This window comes from Bactrocera latifrons, unplaced genomic scaffold (genome assembly GCF_001853355.1).
Source record: "Bactrocera latifrons isolate USDA-ARS-PBARC rearing strain unplaced genomic scaffold, ASM185335v1 scaffold_24, whole genome shotgun sequence".
In the NCBI taxonomy this organism is placed as follows: Eukaryota; Metazoa; Arthropoda; class Insecta; order Diptera; family Tephritidae; genus Bactrocera; species Bactrocera latifrons.
The window spans coordinates 399,794-423,191 of record NW_017535963.1 but is presented as its reverse complement, the minus strand read 5'-3'; the positions used below and the strand labels follow the sequence as shown (position 1 = coordinate 423,191).

The 23,398-nt window shown below is 35.9% G+C and overlaps 3 protein-coding genes across 7 annotated transcripts in view; all 3 read left to right on the top strand.

Moving 5' to 3' along the window:
- The first annotated feature begins 2,008 nt into the window (after nt 1-2,008).
- On the top strand, nt 2,009-8,519 carry LOC108969106 (ring canal kelch protein). 4 transcript variants are annotated; one of them, XM_018933629.1, is made up of 10 exons: nt 2,026-2,433; nt 2,570-2,719; nt 3,785-4,186; nt 4,248-4,712; nt 4,781-5,429; nt 5,494-5,618; nt 5,680-6,182; nt 6,235-6,894; nt 6,956-7,377; nt 7,442-8,519. In XM_018933629.1, the coding sequence occupies exons 1-10, from the start codon at nt 2,243-2,245 to the stop codon at nt 8,393-8,395; spliced, it is 4,521 nt and encodes a 1,506-aa protein (XP_018789174.1). In that variant the 5' UTR covers nt 2,026-2,242; the 3' UTR covers nt 8,396-8,519. The 4 variants fall into 4 exon arrangements, with proteins under 4 accessions (XP_018789176.1, XP_018789174.1, XP_018789173.1 ...); XM_018933628.1 differs by having other exon boundaries at nt 2,027-2,433; nt 2,573-2,719; nt 6,953-7,377; XM_018933627.1 differs by having other exon boundaries at nt 2,027-2,433; nt 6,953-7,377.
- Nucleotides 8,520-9,695: 1,176 nt separating this feature from the next.
- Nucleotides 9,696-18,922, top strand: LOC108969102 (serine/threonine-protein phosphatase 1 regulatory subunit 10). Of its 2 annotated transcripts, none has more exons than XM_018933623.1 (6): nt 9,696-9,828; nt 10,806-10,968; nt 11,093-11,190; nt 11,362-11,636; nt 12,009-13,625; nt 17,123-18,922. In XM_018933623.1, exons 2-6 carry the CDS (start codon nt 10,966-10,968, stop codon nt 18,841-18,843), a joined length of 3,714 nt encoding a protein of 1,237 aa, XP_018789168.1. In that variant the 5' UTR covers nt 9,696-9,828; nt 10,806-10,965; the 3' UTR covers nt 18,844-18,922. The 2 variants fall into 2 exon arrangements, with proteins under 2 accessions (XP_018789168.1, XP_018789167.1); XM_018933622.1 differs by lacking the exon at nt 9,696-9,828 and adding an exon at nt 10,335-10,642.
- A 3,010-nt stretch (nt 18,923-21,932) lies between these two features.
- The window catches only part of LOC108969099 (peptidyl-prolyl cis-trans isomerase, rhodopsin-specific isozyme), a 1,948-nt gene continuing 482 nt past the window's right edge, over nt 21,933-23,398 (top strand). The window contains exons 1-3 of the mRNA XM_018933615.1: nt 21,933-22,304; nt 22,961-23,184; nt 23,243-23,343. Coding sequence (XP_018789160.1) covers nt 22,028-22,304; nt 22,961-23,184; nt 23,243-23,343 — 602 coding nt within the window. The 5' untranslated portion in view covers nt 21,933-22,027. The remainder of the gene's footprint in view (nt 22,305-22,960; nt 23,185-23,242; nt 23,344-23,398) is intronic.

Here is a 23,398-nt window from a genome sequence, read left to right as displayed (position 1 = left end):
TGAACCGATTAAGGCGAAAAATCAAAAAGCGATTAAAAACTCCAACCATAACCGAAAGGTCCCAGTAATGTAATTAAAAATAGATTAAAAACTGCATTAAATAACACACTTCGTCTTTATCATAAGTAGACTTCAGTCGACCACAACAAACTGTCTAAGTCCAAGCAATCAATATTCTATTAGAAATGCTTTGAGGTACTTAGCGGAGTTGAGAGTGGTTAACCACAGACTATAAAGTAACTTTTTAACACAGAAAAACCTCTCTCTTCGTACCTTTTCACCGTTAGATGTCCGCAGGTACAACATCGAAATATAAAGCTTCGAAACACGTGGTTACAACAACAACAATTTATCAAAAGTGTAATAGTCTACACTTAAAAGTCTGAGAACTAAGCAACTCTCTTCAAAAAACTTTAATTTGGCTTTTGTTATTATAAAATTTCTCTTGGCTAGGAATAGTCATTAAAACCAGTCACTTCCAATTAGGAATAACGGCAGACTATAACACGGAAACACGAGTTGTATTCATAGAAAATAAAAAAGCACCAAAAATCTGTAAACCAAAACTGGATTCGCTCTTTACCACTCCACTCTCTAATGACTGCACTACTTTCCAATTGAGTTAAGAGCCAATGCAGCTTCCATTACAGTTCATAGACATAAAGTCAAAGTGCCATTAAAACTAAACTGTCGGCGAGCATAAAAGCCGTTACTTTCACAGCAACACGAAAAAAGGCGCCACCAAAACAAATTTCTTCAGCGCACACTTTGCACTCAAACACGCACATATACAAAAGTGGAAGGGAATACAAGCGCTGAAGATTTTGCTTTTGTCACAGCGTTGTTACTGAATTTCACTCAAAGAGCAACACTCGCTGTTGAACGCCATATGCCGGCGAAGCAGAAGCTACAGACTGTGACTGAAACTGCAGTTGATGCTCGGTAATTCAAAGGATGGAATTATGTCATTAGCGCATCCGGAACCAAGTCATAATTTCTACAAAAGAGAGCTTGGTCGAGGATATTGAAGATAGAGATTACAAAGGAAAAAATGGTGATTTACAGAGGGAAAATAAATAGTGAACGGTAGGGAAATAAAACTTTTTTAACTAACTCGATATATAAAAATTTACATTTTAAATATTTTTTTTTTAATTTTTTATTTTATTTTTTTTAGAAAGCAGAAACTCTTCTAACAACTTCTTTTCCACATTTATTTCAAAAATTCATACTATTGTAAAACTTTTTATACGTTTTTCTCTGTTCAAATAGTTTTAATAATTTATGTAAGTTGAATTTTTTAATTTTTCAATTTTCTATACCTAAATCTTGTTGACATAAATTATCACTTTCGCAAACAAACATCCTTTTTATTCAGAAATCTATAGATAACACTTTTTTTGATTATTTTAGCGGTAAACTTTTTCTCAGCAAACTGTCGACCAATCGCCAACAAGTCAGAAATTTAACTAAACTTTTATTATCCTGTCTTTTGCGTCTATCAACTCCGAAATGATAAAAAAAAGCTTAAACAGAAAAGCTTAAATAACCGCATGCTGAAGGCCGGCATGCCGTTGAGCTTTCTTTACTTCGCTCATCAAGCACCGAGTGTTGAAAATTTTCGATGCATGCATTTGGGCGCACAACGGTAGAATAAAAAGAGATATTTAAAGTTAACGGTAATTTATAACTGAAAAATCTCACACAAAAATTTAAAAAATAATAATAATTTTTTAAATCCAGTTAAAATAAACTTAAAAGGAATATACTATACATATGTATGTAAATACATATTTTAAATAATTATAAAATATTCATAATATACATTATATAACTGCTGTTTATTTTTTCAAATGTATACATATTTTTTTTTATTATTATAACTATTATTTTCCTTTCTTGTCAAATTCAGTTTTTGAATATTTTATTATAACGTCTTATTGTCGCCAATCACAAATATTCTCATCATCTGGCACACCCTGTACGATCAGCTGCAACCGGTTAATCGGAAATAAACGGCAGCACCACTTGTAAATTTTGTGTAGAGAAAGAGAAGAGCATAGAAAAGAAAAGTAGTCAAAAGAAAAATATCGAAGAAACAACTTGATTGGGTGAATTGTTTGTCTGTTTATATTTATTTATTGAAGAAAATATTCTACTTTTCTAAGTGTAAATAGTTGTGTGAAAAACGCTACCGCTTTGCGGCCCACAATCAGTGGAATTAGGTACGAGTGCTTGGTGCATGATATCGTTGAGTGCACTGCTGACCAAATACACGCTGGGCATCATGAACAACTTAGGACACAGGCAGCCAACGGGTGGAGCAGGTTCTGGTGCAGGTGGCGCTTGGGGAGTCGGCGGCGGCGGTATTGGCAACAACAATGGCAATGTTATACAAAATTCAGCAGCAGAAGGTAGCATGGAGCACGGCAGGTAAGAGCTTGTTTATCAACTTTCAATTATTGGTCAATTTTAATATAATTGGATACATATTTATAATTGTATTTATTTTTTTTTTTTTTGTTACACTGCTGTCTAATATGCATATTTTAATTGAAATTTTAAACAGTTGTTTGCTCCGCTATGCAAGTCAAAATTCTTTGGATGAAAGCTCACAGAAACATATTCAACGCCCAAATGGCAAAGATCGCACTGTTGGACAGTATCATAATGAGCAACACACAACCCGCTCATTCGAGGCCATGAACGAAATGCGCAAGTAAGTGTAGAAAAAAGAATTTTTAATTTGCACATCGTGCATATTTTTCCTATTCAAGGCAAGCAAACATGCCAAATTATTTGCATATACCTAAATATAAATATTTATGTTGTTAATTAGAATTTAAACAAGAAGTGTGACAAATTTCGAGCGCCCGCTGGCATGGGCATAACATAACGCCGCCTTTCATTGTCAATACTGAAAATAAATAACAGCTGTAGTGTAGTACTCTTACATGCTTACGAAGAACAAATAATTAATTGTTCGCACGATTACACATCAGCTTTGTTTAATTACGTCGAGCTTTTCATTTCACTCTGAACTTGTTTGGATCGACGTATGCACATACATATGTGTGTTGTTATGTGTACGCTACAAACAAAGCGATAACTTGTTTGGCACGTAACGATACTATGCGCCTTTTGAAATGCTAGAAGTAATTAATAAAATAAACACATCTTTGTATAGGAAATAGTATTTTTCATAATAAACGTTTTCACACTGAGATTTCTTGTTTTGTGGACAGTCGGCGTGAGCAATAGGTGGCGTATTTGAACTTCATCAAGGCTACACATAAAATATTTGACTTAGTACAAAATAAATAATGATATTTTAATAGGCACATAAGCACATACCTTGAACTTGAATTGCCCCTTCATGAGTATGTTTTGTTTTAGACACCAGCTGTTTATTTTTATAAACCGATTTGCCGTCTGACAATACCTTCAGACAATGCACATGCAAAAATGTATGTATGTAAATGTGCCGTGTGGATAATGCACGGAAAAACATAACAGTATTAATTTACTTAGCATTGTTTTGTATACTTTGCCTAATGTTGTTACGAGAAGTGACAAAAAAACTTATTTCATAGCCACTTAATGTATTTCCCATAAATTAATTTCACTAATCCCAGTTAGTGGAAAGATTTTGGTTGAAATTCTTATTTAAGGTTACAAGAAATTTTAAGCCTTCCCGAAAACACATTTCTCACAAATTTAGTGTGAGACACTAAATTAATGCAACTGCCATAATGTCTAATAAATAAAAAAATTTACCGTTTAGGCAAAATTTACTCTGTGATGTAACGTTAGTTGCGGATGATATAGAGATACCAGCACATAAAATGGTACTTGCCTCCTGCAGTCCATACTTTTACGCTATGTTCACCGGGTTTGAAGAATCACGCCAGGGCCGTATAACACTACAAGGTGTTGATCATCGTGCGCTGGAACTGCTCATCGAATATGTGTACACATCRACTGTAGAAGTAAACGAAGACAATGTACAAGTGTTATTAACCGCTGCAAACTTACTGCAGCTCACAGACGTGCGTGAGGCCTGTTGCGATTACTTGCAAACACAACTGGATGCCAGCAACTGTTTGGGAATACGTGAATTTGCAGACATACACGGCTGCGTGGATTTGCTGAACTATGCAGACACTTACATAGAACAGCATTTCAAGTAAGTGATAACCTTGAAATTTTAGCTTTGACGCTAATCATTATGATTTTTTTTTTTTTAGTGAAGTAATTCAATTCGATGAATTTCTCAATTTGAATCATGAACAAGTGATAACTTTAATATGCAACGATCGCATTTGTGTGCCAAGTGAGGAGAAAGTTTATGAGTGTGTAATATCATGGATACGCTATGATCCGACTATGCGCGAGCAGTTCACTGCTATTCTCATGGAACATGTACGCCTGCCCTTTCTCTCCAAAGAATACATAACTCAACGCGTCGACAAGGAGCCATTGTTGGAAGGCAATATAATATGCAAGAATTTAATAATAGAAGCCTTAACATATCATCTGCTGCCGAATGACACCAAATCTGCACGTACCATACCACGTAAACCAGTCGGCCTGCCGAAGATACTCTTAGTCATTGGTGGCCAAGCACCCAAGGCAATACGTTCGGTCGAGTGTTACGATCTGCGTGAGGAAAAGTGGTATCAGGCGGCAGAAATGCCAAATAGGCGTTGTCGGTTAGTGCCGCTTCAAACAAAAGTAAATGTATTTGTTTAAGTTTTTAATAATTAATATGCATTTACAGCGCTGGCTTGGCGGTGCTTGGCGATAAGGTGTTTGCTGTTGGTGGCTTCAACGGCTCTTTGCGTGTGCGCACCGTGGATGTGTACGATCCGGCCACAGATCAGTGGCTCACATGTAMTAGCATGGAGGCGCGTCGTTCTACACTCGGTGTTGCCGTATTGCATGGCTGCATTTATGCTGTTGGTGGTTTTGATGGTACAACGGGTCTCAGCAGCGCAGAGGTATTCGATCCTAAGACCGAATTTTGGAGTCTTATAGCGTCGATGTCCACACGACGCAGTTCTGTTGGTGTTGGTGTTGTTAATGGTTTACTCTACGCCGTTGGCGGTTATGATGGTTTCTCGCGTCAATGCTTATCGTCGGTGGAACGCTATAATCCAGAGACTGACATGTGGACACCCGTAGCTGATATGTCGGCACGTCGTTCGGGTGCTGGTGTGGGTGTGTTGAATAATATACTCTACGCCGTTGGCGGTCATGATGGTCCAATGGTGCGCAAATCTGTAGAAGCATATGATCCCGATTCCAATTCATGGCATGTTGTAGCTGATATGGCCTATTGTCGACGCAATGCAGGAGTTGTGGCTCACGATGGTGTATTGTTTGTTGTGGGCGGAGATGATGGCACCTCGAATTTAGGCTCAGTTGAGGTACGCCGCTTTTGTGCCAGCATCTTCTATGAATTTATTGAACTAATTGACGATTTTTTTTTAGGTCTACTGCCCAGAAACTGACACGTGGCGCATACTACCTGCTTCCATGACTATCGGACGCAGTTACGCTGGTGTATGTATGATAGATAAGCCCATGTGAATGGAAGAGCAGGGTGCAATGGCACGGTATGCATACATTTAATAAAAAACATAATAATAAATTTATCAACGTTTTTCTATTTTTTAGCCAAGCTAATGCAGCAGCCGGTGGTATCATAGATGATGAAAATAGTCAAGCTGAGGGCAGCAATGTCGAGGGTGCAGTCGGTTACTCACGCAGTGACGCGCACATCAACTTAAACAACAATGGCAATAGCAATGCTTCCCAACAGCAACAACAACAACAGCAAAATCATCCACACTACGAAAACATCTATGAATCCCTTGAGCAATATAATACTGCAGCTGTTGCTGCTGCTGCTGCTGGTGCTGGCGTCAACGCTGTTGCCCCTGCCGATGCATTGCCCCAATCTCAAGCCGACGCCAATGTAAATCTACCTAACATTAATAATCTCAACAATAGCAACAACAACACGAACAGCAACAATCAATCACGCATTCTACCCAATATAAGCTATAGGAATGATCTCTACGATCGCACAAATACAACATCGCCAGCTTATGACGTGCCACGTGCCGTGCGCTCCGGTTTAGGATTTCGTCGCAATTTTCACATTGATCTACAAGGAGGTAAATCCCCAGAGCACTTTTTTTTTATAAATAATATCACTTCTCTCTAAAGCCAATCGCTTCAACGCTTCACGAGCCGGTGCATCCAACACAGCGCCCACTTCGGTTTATGGCAGTAACAATAACTGTCAACGCCAACGCAGTTTCGATGACACCGAATCTCAGAATTATTACAATTTCAATTACCAGCCGAGTTTGCGTTACGAAAATATTTACGAACAAATTCGTGATGAACCCATATATCGTAACACCGGCAGCGGCGCTAGAGTTTACGGGCGTTTAGATGTCATTGGTCATGGTATCGGTCGTATTGAGCGTCATTTAAGCTCGTCATGCGGCAATATTGATCACTACAACCTGGGTGGCCATTATGCAGTACTCGGCCACTCACATTTCGGCACCGTCGGTCACATACGTTTAAATACCAGTGCTAGCGTTACTAATGCACCAATTATTAATAGTGGTTGCAGCATGAATCCGGCAGTGACAAATACCACTGCGTCTACAGCAACCAATGTGACCACAACAAGCAGTAGTCAAAGAGATGCCAATAATGTTAAAAATAGCGCTTCATCCTTTTTCAGCTGTTTGCAGGGCGAAAATGCGCAGAGTATGAGCAATATATATCGCGCCTCTATCGGTATAGGTAGCAGCATGGCGACCACATATACTACCGCTGGTGGACAACAAATACCTACGCAATTCAATTGTCGTAAGTCTCCAGAACCAATAATTGTTTAATTTGATAAATACTGTATTCATTATTATAGCAGTGCTTCCGAATAATATCAAAGAACGAGAACCACGTTCTGCCTCCGCTGGCCCGTTATCAATAAGTATTAATAATGGCAATGCCAATGATGGACCCACCACTTCGTCAGGCACACGCCAAACCGGCGCTATACCAAAAATTAAAGCACTCGCTTTAAACTCAAATAAGCCCAGTACAAGTTCTTCAAATAATACTAACAACATTGCAACAGAAAAGACAGTCTCCATTAAAAATGCAATCACCAAGAAGGCAACAAATAATACTAACACCTCAACGCCTGCGACTTCAGCTAAAACAAGCACAACCAGTCCTGAGCACACAGCGAATTCGAGCACCTTGAATCGCATTTCCAAGTCCAGTTTACAATGGTTGCTGGTAAACAAATGGTTACCATTATGGATTGGACAGGGGCCAGAGTGCAAGGTGAGTCAGAGTATAGGAAAAAACTAAAACTCATATTAAAAATATTTTCTTGCAACTCTTACAGGTGATCGACTTCAATTTCATGTTTTCGCGTGATTGTAGTGGTTGTGATGCTGCCTCCGCCGCCACGCATATGTCCAATCCATATTATACGCCACGTTTGGGTGGCATGATGCCGCATGATTTAATGCGTTTTAGTGCAGCTAATGCTGAGATGCACGCACCATGTGCAGCCGCTTCGACAGCCTTGAGGCGCGATCTGAATATGCGACCGCGGGCCTTGAATCGCTTGCGTGAATACGAGCAGAATCGACGTGAAGTGGCCACAAATCGCTATGAGGATCCCTCGTATGAAAATGTGCATGTGCATTGGCAAAATGGTTTTGAATTTGGACGTTCACGTGAATATGATCATAATTATCAAAATGCAACAGGCACAACCCGCCCACAACTRCAGCGTGCACGCTCCGAAAGTCCAAATTTTAACACACAACAACGACGCATGCGCCAAAATTACAATGCAACACAAAGTGGCAATAACGTTGCACCCGCCGCTGGCTATAGTACAACAAAATACGTAGACATATTCAAGAATTATGTGCTTAATGCGGAAAACAACACGTTCAAACCGAAGCTAGTGAAATCTGAGAATAGCGACGTTTTAAATTGTTCGGCGAGTGGAAGTGGAAATGTAAGTGGCGTCGCCGAAGTTATAATAAATCCGTTACGAGATAAATCAGACGAAAATGAAACTGCACCAAATGTTGCCGAGCTCGAAGCTGAAATGGATGAAGCCGTCGCTAATATTAACAATGAAATGGCGGCTTGCAGTGCCAATGCAAATATAAGTGATAATGAAGGTGAACAGCCCACGAGTTCAAATCGAGTAGCAAATGTAACTGGAAGAGAAAATGTATTCATAAATGACAACGAGACTGATGCAACAAAGACAAAAGCCACTAACGACAGCAACAATATTAATGTAAAATCTACTAACAAGGAACAAAATGACGATTGAAAGCAACAAGAAGATATGCTATGTTGAACAAATTATGTGTTATCTGTTACATAAAGAGATAACTAAGAATAATGCTGGAGAAATAATAAGAAACCCAGTAGTTTTGAGTATTTAGTTTTCACTTGAGCAAAACAGCAGAAGTTATATACATACATATTTATATCACGATTAAATACTAAATATTCAATTTCGTAGTGAACAGTAGGCATTTGTATGAAATTAGCAAACAGTAAAAGAATATTCTAACTATATACGCACATATAGAACCAGCAATTTGCAGTTTCCTTAGGCAAAATACACAATTTTGCATTATACCATAGTATAAAAATGATACGAACTAAACAGGATTTATTTATGTGTATTTTCGACAAGTTTTTTTTCAGTTACATGTTTATACTCATGTTAACTCTTAATTATGTATAAGTAAAACATATATATAAGTTTTTTTTTCTATTTACTCATTATTGCATTATCCATTGCATGAGTTTTAGAGCATACTCATTGCTTTGTTGTTTATTACATATATATGTACATAGTATGTACTAATTTATTTGATAAAGACAATACATGTAAAAATACCTACATATTTAATAACAATTTTCCCTTTTCATTTTACCTGTAAAATTACAGGCACACAGTAAGTGCCACCACTGTGTATAGGTCGATTCGTTTACAGTTCGATAATAACGTGTCTGCACTATCAATTTTATTATGTTTTATGTGTTCTTCAAACTACATGGTTAAAGTTCGAACTAACAATTCGAACACTTTCTTGCACTGGAGTGTGTAAACACTTCATGTATGACTAACCACAGAGAAATTATTAAGTTGTTTACCTTTTTTATTTGTATTCATTAGTTCACAGATCAGTGGCAAAGTAAGTATTTCGTTCGTTATAAAATCTACCTAAAACAAGATTTGTATGTGTCTTGGGTAATTACGCTACGCGAGTTACATATGTAGTTTCAGCTTAAAAGACAGGCCTTCAGTTGCCCTCTCCTGCATTCCGCTACCTGTTTAATATATAGTTTTGTGTGTGAATTATCACAGATAATACTTTTTCACAAAGTCCTTACAAATTTCTAAAAAAAAAACGCTTGAGTACAGTACCAAAATTTATTATTCCGATATCGAAAATTGTGACGTTTTCTATCATTTGTGTTTCTTACTCACTCTGGATATTATACACCGCTCTTCAGAGTTTAGCAATTTTATTGAACACACTCTGTGATTGCGACCCTGTGCTCGATTCAACGATTCGTTGAAAAAGAAAGACATTTGTTCAGATAAAATCGTGTTTGCGGGTGAGTTGGACGTGAAAATTTGCAGCGCTGGGCGTTTATTTGATAATTTWCTTTGTTTTATCTCTGCTGCATTATACCTACTTGCATTTGAACAGACTGTACTTTTGTAAAGAAAAAAAGGAAAACAAAGTAAACAAAAGCAAATCTTTTATTGTTAGGTTATAAGTAGCTATTTTATGCGGAGAAGAATCGTGTTTATTTCTTTGTACTTTTTTATGAGGAGATATGTATGTATGKGGATGTGAATCCACGCTACAAATTTGTTAAATATCGAGTGTTACTTCAAAAGGCATATTAGTGCCGAGTACAGAGAAAATGTTCGCAATTTCGGTTAATACTGTCGTTGATGATGTTAAAATTTGAAAGCGTATATTGAAGAAAATAGTGGCATTTATGCATAAGTTAAATTAGTGATTAAATAGTTTGCTATAGAAGGAAATGTGTTTTCCATGCACATAGAATATGCTGGAAACGTGGCTAAACCCATTGTAATAGATTATATCCTGGACATGAACCATTCAACACATTTGCGAGTTGCCACTTGATGGATTGTATTCGGCAAGTATTCTAATAAAACGAATTATTTTCACGTTTCTGCCGAAGATGCGAAGTCGCACGTTTGGAAATATCAAGAACTGTCGGGGGGGGGGGCGAAATTATTTGTATAGCCATTTTTTGTTGCAAACTGGCAACGCCGAAAGATATTACTTAAATTTAGCTGTGATTTGAAATAAAGCAATCTATTACAGCCACATGTCGCCATGTTGGAAAATTTCTCTATACTATTTTCACAGTAGTCTTGCAAAATASTTTGGGATGAGTAACATTACATTTAACAAGATCGTCAACGAGGGATTGAATTATTAAAATTATTCATTAAAAATATTGTCTTTCATAACAATAATAGTTATGTTTGTTTATTATTGCAAATAAAAGCGTTTAGGTAATTTTTCAGTAAATTTTTAAGTAGGTTATGATGAAATAAAGAAATTTAAGGGTTAGGTTTTCTTTGTACTTTTTTCCGTCATACATACATATGTATCGTAAATCACGCACGTACTATATTGTACATTTTTATTAAAAGTTTGATTAATTTTGTTTTGTAGTTGAAAACACATGGAAAGTAATGAATGCGTACTGAAGTTATGTAATTAGAGTCAAACAATACAAAAAGTATCAAGAGTGGAAACAAGAGAACTAGTGTGACGTCAATCGTCTAATTATTGGCTATCGTTAAGATTATTTTGAAGTAATCTTGAAACAAATATGGTGAGTTGGTTAATTAATTTCAATGTAATACATTTAGTAAATAAAGAATTTCTAAACAAATAGATATCGTGTTTTCCTAAATTGTATGTTAATGTACTAATTTTGATTTTAATTAAAATTTCAGCCGCGCATAGTACCTTTGCAACTTCTTAAGTGCCTAAAGGTGCTTTTGGACGATAATGGAGGCATCCTTAGCATTGGAGAAGTCAAGCGGATCGCGGGGTGAGTTTAATTAATTATATTAATAAATCAATGTGCAAAACACAAAGTCATTACTTGTCATGCAACTGTGCGTAATGCGTTCGTGAAGAATGTAATTTTAATTTTAGGGTTGCATTTTAGTTCGAATTTGTTTTATGCAAAGTAAACTAATAGTGTGTATTTTTTTTTCAGATTGATGAATAGATATTCAAAAAAACTTGTTTCAAAATGCATTTATGTACAAATATTAAAAGTTACTAAAACAGAGCTTCTTGGTGAATTTATGGGTGTTGGTGGCTGGTCACTGGTATATAACTGGTTAAACGATGCAATACGTGCAATGAATTGGCCGCTTGTGCAAGAAATTCTAGAGCTGCTTTTACTTTGTCCAGTTGATGTGGATCGATTGAAAATAAATTCTGCACCAAAGTTGGTGAAGGGTCTTTGCCGGGATGGAGGCAATGAAGGTAAGTTTCTTTTGACAAAGTGATATAGTCACCACTTACGTTTATTTAAGTGTACAACTTGAAGAAAATTAGGGATTAGTGCCTCTTTAAAGATATATATACAATTTAATCTTAATTAGAAGTATATACATTTAAATACATTTGTGGCAAACCTGGCTGTATTAAGTTTAACCAATTCTAGTTGACATCAAAAAAGTTTAGAAAGTTATTCTTTGTTATTGATCTTTTTTGCTGTCAAAATTTATTTGTAGTGTATATTTGTTGTCTACATTTGACAGCATCGGTTTAATTTAAATTCATTGAAAAAAACAGTTATTAAACAATCGCCTAAATGACGATTATATTTTTATACATTTTTATTATTTTTTTTAGGAGTACGTATACTTGCAAAACGTTTGGTGGAACAATGGTTGAAAGTAGTGACAGAAAATACTACAACTGCTCAATTAGAAAGTTCTCCACAGCAATCGGTTATCGGTGGAGCAACTCCTAATGTTTCTACAATACCTGCCACCCAAACAACACCTGTTATACGGCAAGACAGCAAAATACCACAAACTTCTAATATACCATTAAAAGTAAAAGGGCCCTCAGTTGTACAGCGGTCGCTTTCAAATTCCGCTGAACAAGATCCACTTGCAGATGTCACAGATGTACCGCCTGAGCCTTCTACTTACGCACCAACACCTGCACAGAAGAAAGCTAGTGAAGCAGGATTGGTGTTCAAACTGGTTTATAAAGATGGTCAACAAGTTTTGACAAAAGTACCAAAAACCAACCAACTAGCTTCTTCTGTTGTTGATGTTGAGCAAATTGCTCAAGGAAATGGGAATGAGGGTGAATGTGAGAAAATGCAACATAATGGCGAAAATGAAGCCAACATGAAGGGCGATGCAGAAACTGATCGTGGCATGGGTGCTCAAGAAGAGGAGGAAGAGACCGATAGAACTGTGGACTCTACAATTATAGAAGAGGAAGAAGATACGCGAACATCAACTGATAAACAAGATAAAGATAGTGAAAGTAGCGCTGAGGAAGAATCTCAAATAACACCGGATAGTAACATGCTATCCATAGAACAAAGAAAAAAGTCTATAGATACAGAAAGTGAGAAATCTATAAATAGAGAACATAGGAGCTCTAAAGACTCCAGAGACAGTAAAAGTAGGGATAAAGAAAATAAGGGTGATAAAGATAGGAAATCATCGTCATCTTCTAGCCACAAATCATCTAGTCACAAATCAAAAAGTTCATCTTCGAGCAAGTCAAAATCTTCCTCATCGTCCTCTTCACACCGCAGTTCAAGTGATAAACATCGAAGCGATAAGGATCGTTCAAGTTCCAGTAAAGACAAAGATCGAAAAGAGGGTAGTAGCAGTAGCAGTAGCTCCAGTAAACATAGATCCTCATCATCATCGTCAAAATCTTCGTCGTCAACAAGTTCGAAAGACAAACATCGCGATAAAGATAAGGAAAAATCTGCTAGTACTTCTTCTTCGTCACATAAAAAGGAAAAAGAACGCGAAAAAGAAACACCAAATGAAAAGGATAAAGAATCCAGTTCCAAGTTATCCACTTCCGATAAACTTAGTCGTATTCCTAAAAAGCAAAAAGACGAATCGGAAGCGGATTTGACAAAGCCTACTTCAATAACCATTCCCTCAAAGAAGGCTTCAATGTCAATAGAAATTCGTCGTGACTCGGAAAAGGCTAAAACTGTGAAAACATACAAATCACAATTTCGCTCYCATGGCCTTACTGAGGAAGCTCCCCCACCACCATCGCGGAAAGGACTAAAGAAACCAGTTTCAAGCGTTTCTGCTCCTGGTACCGTAATTCCAACCAGTTTGCCATCTTCACTAAAACGGCCTTCACCACCACCAAGTAGCAGTGATTCACCAACACAAAAGAAATCTAAAATTGATATCAACAATCTGACAGTAGCTAACGAGAAGCCTGGAGCTATCAAACTTATTGCTCCAAAGAAAAGTAAGTATTTTGTGTTACGACATTTACTAATAGCATTCTGCGTTATTTCTTTGCAGGAGTTTGGATGATACTAGTTTTTGCTTGTGGTTTATATTGTATACTTTTTTAAGGTGGTATTTTGTGTTTTATAAAATATTTAGACTGTCGTCTCTTTAGTGTTGGCAACACCACGCTTCCTCATTGGACTGCGTGGAACGATGGAACTGAATTTATTGAATCATTGTTTTCTGTTACCAAAATTCCTACATAGACTAGAAGCAACATAGGCGTATTGTCAAACACCACTTGCGATGGTCTCGCCATGGTTCAGCGGAGTAATTTTAAGGTGTTTTAACGCGGATAATTTTTTTTTCTCATGATGTGATAAAAAGAACGATACGGAATTTAAGTATAAAAAATTGGATTGGCTCCTTAATAACCTAAAAATGCAGATGGTGCTTAAATCATCTAATGTTAATGTGATGTTTCGAAGTGATAAATAACAATTAATTTCTTGTCACGGGAGAGGATCAACAATACGTATACGTGATATAAGATCGATCTTCACTTCCTACTAGTAGATGGATGATATTTATAATTTTAAAATCAAATTTTGTTCGTTAATTAATATTTGTGTAACAAATTATCATTGATATCAGAGCTTTTTGCATTAATTGTTGCTGTAATTGATGAAACAGGCACACCGAGATAAATACCACTATAATTTGCGAAGAAATTGGTCGATAGCACAGTGTAAATGCATCAAAACCGTCATCGAGATTTGAGTTTCAAAATGTCACAAGCGAATTTAAAAATAGTTCAGCGACTTCATTGGTATAAACAATCAAACGTTGTGCCGACAAAACAATTTTTGAAAGGCATTATTTTTTTTTTGTTTTGTTGATTGTTTTAACAAAATCAAGCGACGCACAAACCGGAATGAGATTATCACTGTTGGTAGTATCGCCCACCTAGTCAAGTGGAAACAGGCTGTTAAGTATGAATTTTATCTTACATCCTAATTTTGATATTCACATTAACTGTTTATTCGTGTACATTGCAATGTTGTGATGCCACGAAAATGCTTATTATTTTTTAGTTGATAAGAAAACAAACATTAAAACATAAGACAACAAAGAGTTGGTGATTAATAAACAATTCTTTTCAACAAAATAAATTATTTGAGCTAATGGTCGCCGAAGTTTGGAAGCAGTCTTAATAATTGAAACGGAAAGAAATTTTACACAAAAATGGAAAAAATGGGTTTAGGGTTTTCTACCATTTTATACATTGAAGTTATTTACAATCGTGTAGAAAAAGATTCACTAAAGGCAAGATGACGCCAAAATTACCGAAATTTCTGCATACATTTTTAAGACCTATGAAGGCATATACTTGAAGCATTTTGATACAATTCGTTTAGAAAAGGCTCACTCTATGACATTTTCATGCACAATTTCAATCACGATTTCCAAAAAAATTCAACATACTTATGCTTTTTTTTCTTCATATATATATCAAAGCTGGAATATGTAATTATGATTTCCAGCCCTCCTTGTAGTTGAAATATATAACGCGTATTGTGCCACTGTTTTCATATACTCAATATAAATGCATTTATGAAAAGTCTACTTCTGTATAGCATTAGACCTATTAACCTATAAAAGAAATTTGCGTGACGCGTTCTTATTGGCTGCACAAAACCGATTTAACCTACCTGGATGATATGACACTAGCATTCCTATTTCAATTAATACCACATATAAGATCTACAAGGTTTTGATAGTTAAATTTCTAAAATACCCATTTTCTTACCACTTTTACTTCACTGGTGAAATAATTACTATATCAAAAGTAATATTAATTATTTATATAATAACCTCAAAACACAACAAAAATAATATTCTTCAATGACTAAGCACCTCACTCCGATCGGTCGGCACTGTAGGAATATGTAAATCAAGAGCTTTTCCGGCATTACCCTAGATAAATATCTGCCAGCGAACATTTCATCTCACAAACCTTGTTACTGTCTGTTCAGAAATAATAGTTTATTCACTTTAAGCTATTATAACCCTGTTCCCATGAAAGTTGGGGTATATACAACCGGAACCACTCGTAATGTATATGTGGCCAAAGTCTGAAACTTCAGCAGCATTAGACGTAACTATGTCAGCAATATGTTGACGCTATCACAAAAAAGTTAGCCTTAGAAAGAAACGACGATGTTTGCTAACGAGTCAGAAGATTTTGAAAAAGTTGCAAAGAAGGAAACTCAAGTTTATATGACAGACCACACTCAATATGCCATATACCTACATTATTTTGGAATTGCATCGTAGATGTAGCTATTAGTTTTTTCCTGAACTATACGGCTGAAAAAAAAAATTAAAACAGTTTACAAATATGGACGAACGTTTTCTCTTCAAGAAAACCAAATTAATATCTTGTCTGCCTCCAAGCTTCGACTGCCCAGAGCGTGTTTTAATTTATTGTATATATAAGTGTTTAAGCATATATTCAGAGCTTACTTAACTCAGTCGGATATGTGTCACTGCCGCCACGAAGATGCCTCTTGTTTCATCCGGAGATTTATTGAAAGTGATCTAACAAAATTCACCCCTCCCCTTTGTGATCCACATTTATAATCTATTTGATACGGATAACTTTCCTTTTTTAGGTATATGAAAATCACTTACGAACAAAAATAACACCTAGTTACTATATTTCGAGATATTTTTTTAAAATAATTTTTGATCTTGAACCCTTTAATGCTCTGACCTTTCACCACCTTAAAGCTATGATCGCAAAGAAACATTTGAAACTTCAGATAACAGTCTAACTTTCAATGGTTGTTTTTAAGCATTATTTCCCTTTTAGGCTTTACCACTCATTCAACGTTTCGCCTTGGTAATGAATCCACTGATCATTTCTCTTAATTAATCTCTAGTTTTTTATTCGAAATAGTTTTAGATTACCTTTCGATTAGCTGCTAGTTTTAAAAGTCTGTCTTTGAACTTATATCTACTAGAAAGCTTCCCGACAGTAACTTTTTGAAAAATCTGAATCGCACCTATGTACATTAGTTCATACTGACTCTCCGGAGTATTGCAATTCCAAAAAACAAAAACGTGACAAAAAAGAATTCATCATAAAAATTTAATAATGTATTCCCATTTCTAACCTTTCAAGCTCTCTGTACTGAGATCACAATCTGTGTGCACCACAATAGAGTTTGGTTGATCTTAAGGATCACCGCGTGCCAAATTTTAATTTAGTTATGTATTAAATTATAAACTTATTTTTTAATTAAGTTTATATATTTTAAACAATTTATTAATTAATTTGATAATAGTGAATATTTCTCACCTTACGCGCAATGAAAAACAAAGTGTAGCTGTATACAATGGACCAAAAGCAAAAACTAACATCTGAACTCCTACCCCCATACAATTTGCCGTCGAAATGATCTTAAATCTATCTTTACACCATATTAATCATTGTTTCTTTAATTTCAGTTCAAACTCTTGTCGAGACAAATCTCTTCTCGGACGCGCTCTCAGCATCAATGGTGCCCAAAAAAGTTACTAAACGTAAGCGTCCCACTACTCCTGGTGCCGGTCAAAATAAGGAAGGTCCTTCACCACCTACCAGTCCAGATGCACCAAAGGTGGCGCCTTTAAAATTCTACCAGGACACCTTGGACGAGACTAAGAGCGAAGACAAATCCGATAAGGAGAATGATAGCAGAGACAATAACAATAAAGCGGAAGATTTGGATTCAGGCGATAAGGGAAATAGCACAGAAGATGATGATGATATACCCTTGAAGAAGGTTAAGGAAGATATAGAACAGAAGGTACTGCGAGAGCAAAAGACTAGTGATGACGGTAGTGATGCCACAGCGACTAATGCCGGCGGCTCTGTCGATATCACTGGTAGTGATGGGGAAGAAGATGTCGCCAAAAAGAGTTCAGAGGAAGATGCGCCCAAACCGCCTGGTCCTGGTTGTGGTCCGAATGGACCACCCGGTGTGCTTATGCTGCACCGCCGCAAAGGTCCAAAGAAGAAGTTAACTTGGCGACCTCAAGAACAACTCGAGCAGATACGTTACTTTGAACTGGACGAAACAGAGCGCGTAAATGTGACAAAAGCACAGTCCTTTATGGACATGAAAAATCTGGAACGCTTTAGTGAACGCGATGCGATTAATATCGCCAGACGTGGTTTCACACATGAGGACAATATGCGACCATTAACCGAGTGGCGGCCGCTGATCGAAGTTGATGGTGTACCACCACATCCGAATGGTAATCAATCTAAACAGCGTAAGGTGCAAGCCGAACGCGAGATGACTACCCTGCGCGCACTATACTTCTCCCACAGCATGATCCCCGACTCACCGGCAGAAGCTGAATTAGAACCGCATTTCGCAGTCGACATACCTGTCATACCGTTAGAAGATATTACCGGCAATCCAGATGCTGTAAGCGACTACACCAATATGCCTTGGCCTGAGCCAAAGACTTCACCTAAGTCAACAGAAAGTAACCTTCCTATTGTTGGAAACTTACCAACCGCCCAGGTAAACACATTACCGCCAAGTAACCTGAATACATATCCAGGTTTTATGCCACAGTATGCTGGTGTGGCAGCAAACAATCTACTGGCAACGCAAATGCAAATGCCAAGGCCAGTTCCCACACCGGCGGCGGGCCCAGGTCCACATCCAGCTTGGCAAACGGGCAATTTCAACGGTAATTTGGCAGCAATGGGTCCCATGGCTGGTGGACCCCCAGTACAACAACAGAATATGATGAGCCCATTCGGTCCTGGAGCCGGCAACCCGCAATGGCAAATGCATGGCGGTAATCAGTATGGCCCAGCACAAAGTCCCTTCAATAATGCACCCAATTTCGGACCAATGGGTTTGATGCCGCCGCGTGTTATGCCAAATATGGCACCAGCGAATCTATTTGAACGGAATAACATGAATAATAATCATCACAGTAATAACAACCAAAATCGCAACAACGGTGGCAATTGGCGCACCGGTTCAAACTTCCAAGATAATAACGGAGGCGGCAATTGGCGTTCAGGTGGTGGCGGTGGAGGTCAGAACCGCGGTGGGGGTGGCGGCAATTCCAATAACGGTGTGTGTAAGGCTTTCATGCGTGGTCACTGTCGTTTAGGCAAATCGTGCAAATTTATACACCCTAATAAGAGCAAACGCATATAGGATTCGCCAGAATCTTCTGATGAAGATTCAACAACGATCTCGAAAAACAACTGTGATAGTGGCGACAAGACGATGCACTGAAAAACTGTCTAAGCGATCCAAATGATCTATTTGCTGCGCGCCTGGAGCCACACCTAAAGTTCTTAAGTGTGCACCGTACGTCGTTGGCCATCCGAAATGACCTCCTGAAACTGCGTTGCTTTAATCAATGTCAAGTAATTCAGCCTGCCAACGTCGTAAACCACAAAGAGAACATACATATGATTTCTATGAAATAATTAAGTTTTTTGTACAAAGCGTTAGTTTATAATTTTGCATTAAAAACTTTGTTGTTAGTAAATGAAAGATGAATCGTGAAAAAAACAAGTTGTAGATTTTCTACTAGCATTTTATAGAATTATGCATCCTATAATAGGTCTATGAATACATTTATGAATATACAAAAATATTAAGATGTTACAAAGGCATTTGCACTAAACATAATCGTTAATTACATATATAATGTAGATTATTATTTATACACTTATCTGCGCAGAGCAATACATTTAAACATTGTATTTATTAATTTGTAATTAATATTCAGCTTCTTACGCAGAGCGTCAAGGACGTATTCAACGAAGTTAATATATATGTACATATATCACATCATCTATATTTTATTAATTTAAATGTACAATATTATGGGATTAGATAACCAAATGTAGAATTTATTGATGTTAGCGAGGCATATAAGATACATAACTTTACACATGCATCACGGTAACTAACTAAAGGTAGCTTATTTAATCTTAGGACACACATACATACATATGTATGTATATATACATATATAACAAATTCATTATAACACTGTAACATACAAACTCAAATGAAAGGCATTTCAATACTTGCATAAATAAGAACATTTGTAAAACATGCAATAAAAATTAAATAAAAGAATTATTTAACAAAATCTAATTATYATTATTATTAAAGCAGATATAAAGATTTTGGTTGGAATTGAAGTCTTGAAATTATCAAATTTTTGCACCAAGAAGAAAGAAAAGTTTCAAAATTTCAAGCAGAATTGCAAATAATATAGAAATTACACAATTTAATCGATATACGTGTATGTTCATATGTACATACATATATACTTGTGCTTGGTTTWCCATATTTATTTTTAATAGTACAAATTGTCACTCTTGCTTTTATTTTATCGCTTTTATTCGTGAAAAGTTGCGTCCAAAAATTCATACCAACTTTCTTGTCAACTTTGTAAAAATCGAGTTTTTTCAGTCCTAAACTAGAATATCCCGTTAATAAGATATAAAATAAAATTGCACATTTTTCGGCAATGACAAACTTCAGCGTGCTATTTCGACACAAAAATGTATTGCAAAATTGTAAGGCATTATGATGATCGATTTTGCATTAAATAATATTATTTCCATTTTATTAGCTAGTTATACATATAATATTGAACAAATTTACATAATTATTTAATTTGTATAACTACGACTTAATATTAATCGTACTMTTTAATAATTTCGCTCAACAACCCTTTTCGCTCGAATACGAATGCAAACCTACTTCCTTTGCTAACAGTTCTTTTTAGTTCCCGTTCCGTTATTCGTTGCGAAAAAGTCAGCTACAAGCGTTCAGTCGGTGAAAAAATTTGAATTCATGTGTAGCTCTGCTATAAATTAAATATTTGTGTGAAAAACTAATAAAACAAGTGCTTATTGTTTATCGCCTGGTGCAAGAATTTTATACATAGCAGTGTTTTTATTGTTTTTATCTGCAAGTGAAAATAGTGTGTGTCGGTAGCGAACAAGCTCAAGCGACAGGCGCATTAGTTGAAAATCTTTGCATGTAAATATGTGTGTGTATACTAGCTTTGCGAAAGTAAAATAGCGAATAAGCAAAGTAACGAGTAAGAAATCTAAACGATGTAGCCAATAAGTAAACGAGTGATAACRAAGTGTTTACATGAAATCTAGCATTGCATTTAACTGTGTGAAATTTGTTTTACATGCACTTGGAAATTTACAATTATACTTACACATGAGTGTATATGAGCGTATTATGTGAGTAGTAACAAGTTATACAGAAACTGTTTTGTTATATATATACATATATGTATGTATGTATATGCATTTAAAACTTCTTTTAAGATTAATTTTTTATATGTTTAACTGCTGTCTCTTATACACATCTAGATGTGTATAAGAGACAGCGTATTATGTGAGTAGTAACAAGTTATACAGAAACTGTTTTGTTATATATATACATATATGTATGTATGTATATGCATTTAAAACTTCTTTTAAGATTAATTTTTTATATGTTTAACTGAGTTTGTACTTTAATAAGCATTTTACGATTTTCTGCTTAAATTATATAAAACTCAAAACCCAAATATATTATAATAATACTTTATGAATACAGATAATGTTCGAAGGACTGATCAAAATTTTTGTTTTTTTGACAAAATGACTTTGCAAAAAGGTATTTTTTTTTTGTGAAAAATAAATTTGAAATCAAAAATTATTATCAAAATTTCGATAATTATCTGACAAATATGCACATAGGTATATCTAAGAACGTTGTGCAAAAAAATCTCATGTCGGTCTACCCGTGTTGGAGAAGTTTTTCTCAACGACTCTGAAAACAGAGATTTAAAAAAAAACCATATAAAGTTTCTGAACCGAATACTAAGTTAAAAAATTCCTATAAATACCATACTCTCATATCCTCGAAGCTATCTGAATGCCGGATCTACATAAAACTCAAACTAAAACATTTCTATGCTAAATTAATCCAAAAAAGGAAAATTAAAAATAGASAAAAGAAAGAATTGAAAATCAATTTCGTCATCTATTAGACAATGGTGGAAAATCAAAATATTTAGAAATAGTTATGTTTTTCAGTAAATATGTAAAAAGATATGTATAAGAATCGCTAATAGAAATATGTGCATATATTTAGGTGCCTTCCATTGTACCACGTATCGATATGTGGGTGGTGAAAATGCATGCTTTTGAACTTAACTTTCAATAGTTATAAGGTTTCTTGTAAAATTTTCAGTTATTTTCGCGCGTCCTCAATCGACAGTCCACATTTAACGCGGTTAGTTCGACGATTGTGTTCATAGGAAACGTATAAAATTTTATAGTAATTAAGATATACTAAGAATACCGCTATGGCACTCTATAAAGTTTTAATCGTACTTACTTCTATACTAGCCATAGCTGATGGTCTGAGCTTTACAGTGACTTCTAAGGTTTATTTAGATGTGAAGCATCAAAAGAAACCACTGGGACGCATAGAGTTAGGACTGTTTGGCAAAATCGCACCTAAGGCAGTCGCTAATTTTCGACACATATGCTTGCGTGGCATCAATGGCACTACATATGCGGGTTCTAGATTTCATCGCGTAATTAATCGTTTTCTCATACAAGGTGGTGATATTTTAAATGGTGAGTCTTTGGTAGTTCGGAGAATAATTTCTACTGGATGGGCGATTGTGTCTAGTGAGTGAAAAAATTTGAGGCTATATCATATAGCACTGTAATATATCAATCTTAATCAAACTTTCGGCAATATGTCAAATTTACTAAAGTAGACATACATAMGTCCAATTACAGACCGCTTATGTCATAAAATTGCAATAAATATGATAAAATGTTTTACTAGAAAATAAAACAAAATAACATCATAGTCTTAAGACGATTAGATATTTTTCCGCATTTTGTCATAGGAATATTAGTTTTGTGTCAGTTTTTTTAGATTTTCGAACAATGGTAGTAWTTACCTAGCAAATTTTTATTCAATATTTTCTTCCAAAATCATATCATCTTACTTTCCACAGGTTAGGTCACTCGTATTATTATTATATACATAGTTTATCGATTTTTACCACCATATTTGAAACCACAGTAGAAAGTCCATCGCCACGTAATTATCATTTCTTAGCTGTGTAGCTACTTATTTATGTCTTCGGAAGATTCTGAGTGCCAAGTAATTTCCAGTGTGTACTTGTGGTGGTTTTCTATTTATCAAATTGTTGCACATTTGTGATGTCATTGAGTAATGYGGTATTTTTGTACACCATACCCACTTATGGTAATTACAGGCGATGGCACAGGTTCTACCAGCATTTATGGTGACTATTTTGAAGATGAGGCATTGACCGTTGAACACAATCGTCCGGGATATTTAGGCATGGCAAATCGTGGACCCGACACGAATGGTTGCCAATTCTATATAACTACTATATCGGCTTCGTGGCTTGATGGTAAGCATACAGTGTTTGGTAAAGTTCTCGATGGTATGGATACGGTGCATGCAATTGAAGATGTGAGTTTAATTTAAGTAAAAAAATAATTTTAAATTTGTAAAATGCCATTTTTTTTAGGTTAAAACAGATACTGATGATTTTCCAATGGATCCAGTTATTATTACGAACTGTGGCGAAATTCCCACGCAACCATTTGAGTTTTATCCCGATGATTTCAAGTGAGTAAGCTTACAATAGATTTATGGAAAAATATAAATATATGTATATTGAAGA